We start from the raw sequence: 12,335 nt of genomic DNA, 5'->3' as shown, positions 1-12,335 counted from the left end.
AAAAACTTTCAAATACATATCATGACACTAAAACACACGTGCTTTTAAAAAGAACACTAAACTGTTAGTTTTAGTATCTGAAATTTACTGTTTTTCCTGAGATGAAGAAATTTAGAAGAGAGAATCATTCTCTTATTCTTCTTTTCTTCCCATTTTTGTAAGTTTCCGAAATTTAGCTTATTTTCCTGTGGGCAGCTCCACCAAGTGGGTTGCTTTTAACCACAGGAATATTGCCCAGCTTTCTTTTCATGTGTCAAAGGTCTCCATATACTGCGCACATCTATAAATGAATACTATATAGGCACTACTTGAGCATCCTGAGTCTATTTTTGGTGATTAAAGTAGAGGATTAGAAATTGGGGACTGTTGATCTCTACGTGCGGTGCAACCTTTAGAAAGTCAGTCAGGGGTTTACCTGGTTATCTCCTGAACTTGAGTAGGTTTTAGTGCTTTCTAATTCTGAAGAGTGTTCCAGAATTTGACTGGGTTTCCCCCTTTTTTATTTTTTTCTTAAAATTTTTTAACTACTGTAAACATCAGCTGTATTTTTCTTTGGTTCTGCTAAAAAAGCCCTGCCTGGGCCTTTTAATTGTATACAAGAAGAGCTTTACTGGAGGCATGGAACTGTTAACTAGTATGACTGTTGATGTATTTGTTGAAGTTGAATGAATATTTGAAGAAGCTGATGGAAAGGAGGTGAGACATGGAGACATAGGAAACAGGGTTACTAGTCAAGCAAAAATACATTTCCTTCCCTGTTGCTCACTTGTGATATGCTTATTTTACTAAGTGTGATATTCAGCATCTTTCTAGACAAGCGGATCTTTCGACTTTCATGTAAAAAAAAACAAGGAGGAAAAAACCCTTTTGTTGAACATATTATTTTTAAAAGAAAAACAACTTTGTTGTAGTCGTGTATCTCAAAGAAACGTGTGGGTAGGAAGGCATAACCACACACGCATTTCCCGTTTTCACCTTCAAATATGGCAAACAACATTTTTGTCTTGATTTGCTTTCTACTTTTGTTTATGCATCCAGACAGAAAAATCTAATAAAGTCAGCACTAGAATAGAGAGAAAGAGTCAGTCCTTGTGATACCCTGATATAAGTAAAGTGGTTGGGACTTTTTTGAAAGCCTGTATTTAAACAGGTGGCATTCTTACTGAAAACATCTTTTTTCCAATAGAGAAGTGGCTCTGTTTTATCTGGGTCTTTTAGAGGAAGTACCTGTGACACTATCTATTTAGACTGCTCTTGTTAGACTTTTATTTTTAGATTTCCCCTTCCCCCTCTCAAAATACATGAGAGAAATTTAAGGCAACCTCATTGTTTTAGACAATGATGTGTGGGACATCCTAAGACATATATCTGCAAAGTTGTAGTTCTGCTTTTCTCTTTTTGTGTTTTGCATAACTTCCAAAAGATTGTACTGGAGGGTAGCGGTGGATGGCATGTGTAAGTAAATTGCAACAGGCAAGGCTGTAAAGGCACCATGAATAAGCTATGAAGACAGAGATCTTTTATTTCCATCCTCCAGTTTGCCCCCAAATTCCAAGGCTGAGTCCCTCCCAATGGACACTAAAAGTAGTCAAGGAACAGCAGATTTCTAAGCAGGTAGTGCGAGATACAGCTACAGAAAATATATGGCTGCAGATCTCATTGTTGGGCTTCTTATTTGAATGAGATTGTTTTCAGAATAAATAAAAGTACAGTATTCCCCATGAAAAAAAGGTAAGACAGCAGAGGGGAGAGAAGACTGATTTTGTTGTTGGTGGTGGTGGTTTTGTTTTCATCTTCTGGACACAAAGACCTGAGAATTATTAACTAATCTCTCAGGGAGACGTTTGACTGCAACTGGACCCTTAATACTCCAGAATGAACAAAGCCCACAAGAGGTTGGTTGCTTGTTTGGTTTTTTTAAGCTTCTATTTGTGAGCTCTTTTATTCCTTCTACAAAACCAAACTGAAACATTTATAATTTCTTAGTTACATTCTTCAAATAATAACGAGGAAGTTAAAATATTTTACTTCTAATAAATAACATTTTTTCAGTCTTGTGTCAGGCACTTTTAAAAATATGTGTTAGCTGATGTGCCATCACCAGCCAGTGATCACTAACACAGCTGCTTTAGCACAGACTACTGTGTGGGATTCCCTATTTGTAAGCAGCTTTAATGCTGGAACTGGAAAACTCACTGTGTTCAAGGCGCTAATATGAAAAACCAAGCTGTATTCTATTACACAGCAGGATGTATTGTTGCTTTTTTGATCTGGCGAGTTATATGAGTGCAAAATACAGGTAAATAACACTTTAAAATGGATTTTCTGTGGTACAGTAGAAACTTTCTCTATTTTGTTCTATTCTCACCTTGTAAGTTTTAACAGGAAACTGCAACTTAAACATCATCTGTTTCCATTCTTCACAAGTGATTCTCAGCATAGTGTTTATTAGAAATACTTGTGAGGTACCAGCTGGGATGTCCTATTTCTGATCTGATGCTATTTTCTCCATTTTCTTTGTTGCACTGAAATAAACAATGTTAGGATTCCTCATGCATGTAGCTTTCTGGTGCAGTGACTTGCATTAACAGTCACCTGAACTAAAATACAAAACTTTATAAGTTTGCTCTAGTTCTCTTTGGAGAAGGACAAAGATGTTCCGTTCTCATTACAGACTGAAAAAGGCTATGCTCTATAACTGAGAACCTGAAACAGAATCAGGAATGTGATACTGTTTTACCATTACAGAAGTAGTATCATGTAAACTAAGAGGCTATAGGTTCGCACTACTGAGAAACAGAGTGAATTTTTTGAATGAAGTGCCACTATGTTAATATATGTTGATTAGGCTGACAGAAGATACTTTTAGATGCTCTTCCAAATCTTTCCGTTTAAAAAGTAGGGCTGTGTACAAGGAAAAAATACAACTAAAATATTATTTCCCAACCTCATAGTGCTTCCAAAAGCTCATTTTACTATAATTGGTTGGTGTGAATTGGCAAATCTGGTTGTTCTGCCTGACCTCACCCTTTGTAAGCACAGCCTAAGATGTTCTTGGTCTGCACAAAGACCTGCTCCTTCAGGCAGAATCCCCACTGCCAAGTGGGTAAAGTTCATCGATACTTGAGAATCTGCCATGAGTATTAAATGGATACCATGAACATAGATCATTTACAGCAAAATGTTCCCCTGAGCACACAGTATATTAATTAACTCAGGCTTCAATGCCAAATGAGCAGTGTAGCACTTCTTCCTATTCCTGAAAGCCGTTATTTCACTTTTTTAGAAAAGAAGATGTATTGTGATCGGATTTTCTCATGAATACCGTAAACAGTGATGTGACACAGATGCGTGTTGCCATTAATGAGAAGGGATTGCTTTCAAAAGTTATCTTGGGATGAGAGCATAAATGAGACATACAATAACGAGTGGGACAATTCTGGGGATTCCTGCTCTTTCCTGATGTAGCTATGGTGTCCCCACTGCTGCTTGGTTCCTGGGAACTCGCCTGAGCCCACACACAGGCTGGGCTACACCCCATGGAGCTGCACCTTGTCTAACAGGTACCTGCTGATTGCTCCAAATTTCCAGCTTAGAACTGGGGGGGAAGAACATCCCTGAGGGGAACATCATTGCATTACTCAGAGACCCACAGTCTTGGCTCCCTGGGGACACTGCAGCCTGGCTGCTCTCCCCAAACAAAAGGTTTTGGCATGCGAGTCATTTGTAAACATTCCTTCTGAAAACTAAGATGTAATTGTTCACAGGTGGAGGTGGTGTAGCTTGTTGCATCTGTGATTTGGTTCCTAGAGCTTTTGGTTCTGAGCTGAACATCTGCCCTTTACGCTTTGTTGTCATGGCAGCAGCAGCATGAACCATCATCTCCTCATGACTAATCTGCTCTGCTTTTCTCCATTGAGGTTTTAAACAGGAGAAAGAACCATAGACATAGTTTTCCCTCTTCTCTGCCCCTCTGACTCCAAACATTGTTTCTTCTCATCCCTTTCCAGAACCGCTGCTGGGGGCACAGGAGATGGACAGAGAATTTAACCTTAGCAAGTGCCTGTGCCATGCTGTCTGCCACCAAAATTCACAGCCACAAAGGCTGCTCTACTATAAAAATGAATCCAGTTTACTGACTAGAGAAGTAAAAGTAATAATAAGGTAAGAAGTAAATATGAAGGATTTTAACCTAAACTACTGACCCTGATTTTAATATAATATCTGCATTTGTACCAGCTTAATGTCAGGAAGCGATGCTTCAATGAAAGCAAGAAACAGTAGCAAATTACTGAGAGCTAGCAGTGACCTCAGCTGCTTAGCTCAGTTTCTCAGCACTTTTTAAAAAATGCTTATAATTGTGTCAAATTGCCTGTTTTGGGTCAGTGTTTTTTACCTCAAGACAATTTTGGAAATGTCAGCTGTCTGAGCAGAAATGCTACATTCTGTAGCTATTTGTCCAACAGTGAGAGAATAGATTGTCCCAGTGGTCTAAATTACCAGGTAGACCTGTCTTCCCACTAAGACTTCTGCTCTTTGCCCTTCCCCACACCTAAAATTGCCTAAATCTTTGTATTGCAAGTATGAGGCAGGCAAGTTCTCACTTCTTCCACCACTTCCACTGATATTTTTGTGGCACAACTGAGATGTTTACATAAAAATGTCTCAGGTGAAGCTCAGAATAAAATATTTTCTCCGTTTTATGACAACAAAATGAATCCCAGGGAGACCTTTCAGATGGGGTGTGCTCGGCTGGGGTGCTGGTAACTCATAGGCATAATTGTCTCTAGATTGAGTAACAGCACCAGGAATCTTGATCCTAACGAGTCCTTTGCTGTTCAGCAAACAGTTGCACAAGCCATTTGTGAAGTGTGCATTGCTTCCACTTCTCCACCTGTTGTATTTCTTGTTCTACATCAGTCCTTCATTTTGCCTCTTTTCAAGAATGCTACAGATTGCTTTTGGATGGCTTTTGTGTGCTCTCTAATTTTAATTATTTTATTATTGCTATTGTCATGGTATTTAGGAACCTATACCATAGCTCAGCAGACTACTCTGCATATTTAGTGATAAACACTGATTTCCAGCATTAGCTAATTTGACAAGTACTGCTTAAAATTGTAACACAATTTGGCTCAAAAACCCCAAACCTTGTGCTCGCATCATGTGTTGAGTTTGAAGAGTTTTGTGTGTATGTGCTCACTGTACCTGTATGGCTGTGTGTGGTGTACAGGGGAAGGAAGAGGAGGGAGCTGTGAAATTTCAAAGAAGTGCTCGCACTGGAGAGCAAAGCGGAGATGAAGGTGGGCTCCTGGTAACCAGCCTTCAGAGAAAACCAAACCAATGTTGTTCCCAGAGCAACCAGCAATGAAAAGTTGTTTACAAATGCAGCTTCCTCTCCTCTTCAGGAGCCCAGGCTTTCCTCTAGCGAAGCCAGTGAAAAACCTCACTAATTTTACAGGGTACCCTCCCAGTTTACCTTTCTCTAGGTGGTGTGTTGGGACAAAAGGGACCATGGCACCTTACTTCAGTCACCTTTTTCTGGTGTCTCGTGAAGCTGTCACAAACTACCTCAAATCACAAGTTAGGTGTCTGCAAGTGCATCCAGCTCTGGGTGGGAGGCAAATGCCCAGTTCCAGACTTCTCATATATTCAGCAATAAAACACAATCCGTGATGCATTAAAAAAATTAGACCCATAATGACATAATTTGCCTACTCAAATTTAAGGACATTACAGCAGTCCATACTGTGTGTCGTGTATAGTTCATAATCCATTAATAATGCTTGACAGTTAATAACAAGGATAGGATGTCAGCTAGTTACAACTACTATAGTATTTTTTTCCTGATGTACTTGACTAACCAATAAAGAAATAATCTGAACAACTGAAACTCAGGGCTGTGCAGCTCTATAGAACATGCAGCACATATTTTAGCTGAAAATGCACTTATCACTTATGTTGCAACTTGTAATTTTTAGAACGTATTTTACAAACCAGAAAAGAAATAAAAAGCAACTTTAGTTTCAAGTTACATGAGACTGCTTGCATAACACCAGAAGAAAACGTGGTAGCGATGGAAATATTGTCACATTTTAAAAAGGCCACCATTAGGGATAAAAAATAGAAAGATATACAGCCGTAAAGAGAACAAAATAATTGGCAAAGTCATGCTAAGATTTTCCAGACCTGTGTGTGTGTGTATATATATATAAAAGAAAGAAAGAAAATATTTTGCAAGCAATATAATTGTCATTTAAGTACCTATGGAAAACACCACCAAAGAAGAGAAAAAACCCCAAACTTTCATTAAACTCAGATGCATATCTGTTTTATGCAGAAGACTGATAGATGTCAGGAAGTAGGTGACTAATGAAGTGGAAGTCTGAGAATCCTTGCCTTAGATAACCCGTTATTAGAGAAACATTCACCCAGTTGAAATAAATATCATTTTGCAGAAGCCTAATGGAAAATCCTTTAAGCTATTCATAACAAATAATGCCAGCTAAGCATAAAGTGGCAAACATGCTAATGATTTACAGGGGTTCCTTTTTCAGGGCACTGCTTTAAGGCCAAAATATGCATGTCTGTTCCTGAGATAACCACAGCTAATCATAGTGAAATATCTGTATGTGTCTGAAAGGTGATAATTACATTTGTAATAAACATGAACATCCATAAGCACTACACAGTGTTATTTTTAAGAGCTGAGTGAAACACAGATTCACCTAGAGCTAAGTAGCCATAGCATTGTTGTATCTGAGCAGAGTGCATTAAAATGTGAATTGTTGTTCCACAAAGTAACAGACAGTGGTATTATTATTTTGAATTATCTTGTCAAAGGCTTGGTCTTCCTATAGCTGCTTGGAGTTTGCAGCAATTGGGACAGCTCTGAGCTGTGCACAAGAACAAATGGTGTTCAGCAGAGGTTGGGCAGTGCCTTTAGAAACCAGAACAAACATGCAATTTGTCATCTGAATGACCTACCTGCAGCAGCTTTCTGATTCTTTTCAGGTTGTGTATCAAGAGAAGATTCTTCTCCTGTGAAACCCGGTCCAGCTGTTCATCCACCTGTATCAGCAAATTCTGTAAAAGGATCGTTGCCATCGCTTCGTTGTTGGACGCAGCCTCCCTAAAGAACCAATGGAGAACCATACATGTTTAAAATATGGTAAGAAGTGTCAATCTGTCTGTACAGAAAAATCATAATCCATTCAGAAATCCAGGCAGAAAAAAAAAAAAGCTTTAAATATACAGTGACTTGCATATAGTTAGAGGTTTGTGATTAATTGATTTTATTTATGTTCATGTAGATATGCAGCTATTAAGACAGTGTGAGGATGTTCTTAGCACAGGCTATAGCAGGGGTGTGAAATTCATTTTCGCCAGAGACCACATCAGCCTCGTGCTTGCCTTCAAAGGGCTAAATTTAATTTTAGGAGTGTATAAATGTAGGAGTAGTTACAGTTGTCCAGTCCTAAAATTACATTCAGCCCTTTGAAGGCAAGCACGAGGCTGGTGTGGCCCCCGGTAAAAATGAGTTTGACAGCCCTGGGCTACATGGTCACCCAGAGGGGAGACAACCAGGGTTTTCTAATCTCTGGTCCAGTGAATATATAAATATTTTTAGCTCCCAAATAGGGCTTATGCATACTGTTCCTCTCACTCTGTCAGTCACACAGACATCATTTGTGAATTTGCTTCCCAGTTTCAGACAAAGTTGACACTGGGCTCAAAGTCCAAAAGATAGAGTGTTCTTACAAATTTCATTGGAAACTGGCAGGTTGGGAGAGGAGAAGGATCCAAATTAGCACCTCCGCTGAGGAAAACGGCAATAATAACCTGCTCCAGGAGGCAACAGCCAGATGGCCAGTCAGCGGATCCGTATTTTCACACCAGGCACCAGATGAGCCTTCGCTCGGCCAAACTATTTGGGGATACAGGAAGCCTCTGAAGTTGCTGGTGAAGGGTATGTAGGGGACAGAGGATGCAAACACACACAGAAACAGGCTTTGCTGCTTCTGCTGTTTATGGAACAGTTTGGTAGGTGAAGGGCGATAACATCAGCAAACAAAACAGAGGAAGATAGACTTTGGACTGCAGGGCGTCCTTGTCCTTGGGACATTCTCCTTGCCCTCCATATGGCAGATGCCTCTTTGAGATACGCCTGGTAAATTTTGCAAAAAGGAGATTTTAATGTTGCCCATGTTCCCATAGCCCTGTAAACACCGGCTATAAACTGTAAGGAAAGATTATATTCCTTACCAGATTGTTTTTGCAATAGTCTTGTGGAATTAGCTTGAAAAATTGAGATGTATCTGGTACAACTAATATTACCTTTTTTTTTTCCTCATTTGGTTCTGAATTTTCTTAGTATAACTATCCAGTGGATTCAATCCAAATTTGTGCACAATTTCATCTTCTAGAGAACAGTTCCTGCAAACAGCTGTCTTGTTCTACAAAATTATATATCCAACTTTAAATGCAATTTTGGATAAATGAATAATTTTATGCTGCAGGAGGTCGATGTGCAACATTTCAATTGAAAACTAACATGTATTATTTTTTTTCTATGAAAATTCTGTAATACCATCAATTTTCTAGACCATTTTTATTGGATTTTGTTTAGGAATAAGTTCAAATGAAAGCCCACCTCCAGATATTCCTTAAATTTAAAGTTTGACAGTTCAACATGCTAAATTCAGAACTAGTGGAATACTATTCTTGCAGTGCAGGTGCCTGCACAGCTCACAAATGAGCATGCTAAAATCTGCCAGATAAGTAAAAAATTATTCATGACTGAAATAATAAGGGAAGGAATAAACTTAATCCTACCAATCTTGGCTTTCTATCCATTGTGCGAGGAGATGCCGGATTTCCATGGGGAAGTTATCATCATAGAACTGGTCTACCTGCTCTAAAAACTTTATTTCCAGTTGTTGAACTTGACTCCATTGGGACATACTGCAAAAAAAAAAAAAAAAGATTGAATATGTTTGTCATTGAAAGGTGAATACAAATTAATAATCTAAATTGCATAAATTGGTTGTTTTCATTGTAGTTCTTATTATATACTTAATACTTTATTCCGTCTTTCAAAATTGATGGTACTTGGCTAAAGTCAGTCAGGTAAAGGGAAGAGGGAGAAAAGCGAGGAAGACCATTAAAAGGGGTTCTAAGTCTTACTCATGGATGGGCACCTCTGCCAATTTCCTTCCTTAATCCAAATGTTTTGGGGCACTGTCTGATGCTTATAAAGCAGGGAGCTTTACACAGCGTCTCTTTCAAATCTAGGTAAAATTATTCTTATGAAACAGTGGTAGAAAGCAATGAATTTGCTCTCTTTTTAGTGAATTCATACCACTCCAATTTTTCCTAAAGCCATAAAGGTTCTATGTTACTGTGCTGTTCTTAGAGCCCCATGTTTTCTGTTTAACAAGTGCTGTTTGGTTTACAACCTTAATTGTTTATCTAGCACATCTTTTCCATTTTTAATTGCCACAGAATTCTGAGATTTGATGTTACAGAAAGGAAAAAACCCACAAAATTGGGAAGAATAAGGTCATCAGAAAACTGCAAGATGAGCAAGAGTAGCATCGCCCGATGACAGCCTGTGCAATTCTTGCTGAAATAACTATCCCAAGGAAGTTTTGGCTGTTTACTGATTTTACTAGAGACTGCACAGGATTAGGTCAACATATTACATTTTGATATAAATTTTGATCACTAATTTTGATAGATTTCATAAAAATTGATGTTTTTGTAGAAAGTTGACCTTTTTTATAAACAGCTTTTCTATTTCCAATTCTGAATCACAGTTTCAGAATGCCAACAGTTTGAAGTGGAGAATTCATCACATATTTAATGCTGTGGTCTTTCATTTCACATTTTCTTAAGTCAGAGGAAAAAAAAAAGCCAACATGAAGTGTCTCAAGGTGTACCGGAGTCCTGAGCACTTACTCATGCAAAAGTAAAAGTGACAGGTTTTAGTTTCTCCTTAACAAAGGCTGGATGGGATGGTTCTGTGTGTGGTAGCAAGGACACTGTATAACGTCAGTGGAAATGTGCCCAGTGACATTTCCCTCATCTTTATAACTTCCATTCAGAGAGGAAAAAATATTGCCTGAACATTCACTTTGTTTCTTTAAATTGCTGAAAAGGAGTAATGCATAGGAGCTTTTCTGTTTCACTGTCTTTGTTGCTATACCCATAGTTACAAAGAATCACAGACCTTATCTCTTGAGATGCATACAAGGAACCAAATCATGATTCATTAATGACTCATGCTCAGAAAAAAAAAAATATATATATTAAGATTTAGTAAGCCTCTTCACTTTCAGTGCAATTTCAGTGCCAATTTCTGGTGAATTCTGTTATTACAATATCCTAAAAAGATTAGTAAGAAAACTTAATATTATCTAAATATTATCTAAACCAGGAAAAAAATATATTTTGCCTAGGCTGCAACTCCCCTTGGCCTTCTCTGTAGGGTGCAGGGATGCTCACATGCTTGCAAGGCACACGGGTACGGTTTGTAAGGGGGGTTTTGTGACATGCTCAGTACAATACATCCAGGCATTTATTCTTCGTTTGTGCAAAAGAAGTTGCACAACAAGTTAAAAAGCTCAGATGGTTATTTTATTCTGGACCCCGTCAAAGGCAGCTGGCAAAGATGGGTGCCATGTAACAGTATTAAGATGCAGTTGATTGCAGTAGTGACAGCACAGCTGCTTGATGTCCTATTTTTCACATGGCGAAGTTCTCACTTAAATGAATCATAGAATCACAGAACAGTTTGGGTTGAAGGGACCTTCCAAGCTCATCCAGTCCAACCCCTGCCAAGAGCAGGGACATCTTCACCCAGATCAGGTTGCTCAGAGCCCCGTCCAGCCTGGCCTGGGATGTCTCCAGGGATGGTTCATCCACCACCTCTCTGGGCAATCTGGGCCAGGGTCTCACCACCCTCAGTGTAAAAAATTTTTTGCTCATATCCAGCCTGAATCTCTCCTCCTTTAGTTTAAAACCATCACCCCTTGTCGTGTTGTAACACGGCCTGCTAAAGTCTGTCCTCATCTTTCTTATCGGCCCCTTTTATGTACTGAAAGGCAGCAGTAAGGTCTCTTCTTAAATCAATCACAGAATAGTCTGGGTTGGAAAGGGCCTTCCAAGCTCATCTGGTCCAGCCCGCGATGCTGTGGGCTCTGTCCGAGCCCCTGTCTAAGCACAGCACCTACACCAAACCCTCCGGGAACTTCCTCCGGCCGGGACCCGCTGCCCTTCCCCAGCCTCTCCCCTGCCAGAGCCGCAGGACAGGACGGCCCGGCCGCCCCCGCTCCAGCCCCCCCGGGCTCGCAGCCCCACTCGCCTGTGCCCGCGGCGGCTCCTCCAGCCCGGCGGCTGCTCCTGCCCGGTCCCCCCCCCGCCCCGCCGCCTTTATACCGCGCCCGCCCCCAGCAGCGCCTTCCTGTGCGTCAGCGCTCCTTCCACCGCCCTGATACCCCGGGGTCCAGACAGCGTGTTCCAGCTCTGCGGGACCCCCGGGGGGTGTGGGAGAAGCAGAAAGTTAGGGCAGTTATTGGGTTGGTGCAAAAGTAATAGTTTCAGACCGTGAATTTTAAACTGTTATAACCAGGCTCAAACACATCTTTATTTATCAAAATAGGAACCATTACAATCAACGCATTTTTGCCAATGAGGAGTAAACTTGTTTATTCCCGTAGCATAAAAATCCATGCTTCGGCAAACCCTTGGGAAGTATTTTCTGCATCCTACTGGTTGTGGAGGCATTTTCCCTGCAAAAAGTTGTCAGGATGCTTGAGGAAGTGGTAGTTGGTTGGCGAGAGGTCAGGAGAATATGGTGGATGAGGCAAAGCTTCATAGCCCAATTTGTTCAACTTTTGAAGCGTTTGTTGTGCGACACGCGGTTGGGCGTTGTCATGGAGGAGAATTGGGCCCCACCAGCCTCCCCACACATGTACTCACCATCTGACTCCCTTGCACCAAGGAAGGTTTAGATTGGATATTAGCAAAAAAATTCTTCCTTGGAAGGGGTTGTTGGGCATTGGAACAGGCTGTCCAGAGAGGTGGTGGAGTCACCATCCCTGGAGGGGTTTAACAGATGCAGAGATGAGGTTCTTAGGGACATGGTTTAGTGCCAGAGCTAGGTTATGGTTGGACTCAATGATCTTGAGGGTCTATTCCAAGCAAAATGATTCTGTGATTCTATAATGAACACTAATCAGATAACCAAAGAGCAGTGCTGAGAGGAGCTTGGCAGTAGAACATGGAAATGTCACACACTGTTGCTTCCTACGGCAGCTCCTGGTATTCCTCAT

The 12,335-nt window shown here is 40.3% G+C and overlaps 1 protein-coding gene across 1 annotated transcript in view; it reads right to left on the bottom strand.

Annotated features, from left to right (window-relative positions):
* STAT4 (signal transducer and activator of transcription 4) overlaps positions 1 to 9,106 on the bottom strand; it is a 35,150-nt gene extending 26,044 nt beyond the window's left edge. Inside the window, exons 1-2 of the mRNA XM_080346712.1 lie at positions 8,836 to 9,106; positions 6,988 to 7,132 (exon numbers count right to left, since the gene is read on the bottom strand). Of these exons, the coding sequence (XP_080202838.1) occupies positions 6,988 to 7,132; positions 8,836 to 8,963 (273 nt within the window). The 5' untranslated portion in view covers positions 8,964 to 9,106. The remainder of the gene's footprint in view (positions 1 to 6,987; positions 7,133 to 8,835) is intronic.
* Between the last annotated feature and the right edge of the window lie 3,229 nt (positions 9,107 to 12,335).

The sequence above is a fragment of the Nesoenas mayeri genome (assembly GCF_963082525.1).
Source record: "Nesoenas mayeri genome assembly, chromosome: 6".
In the NCBI taxonomy this organism is placed as follows: domain Eukaryota; kingdom Metazoa; phylum Chordata; class Aves; order Columbiformes; family Columbidae; genus Nesoenas; species Nesoenas mayeri.
Note: the sequence above shows the minus strand (reverse complement) of the source record. Positions and strands in the feature narration are given on the sequence as shown.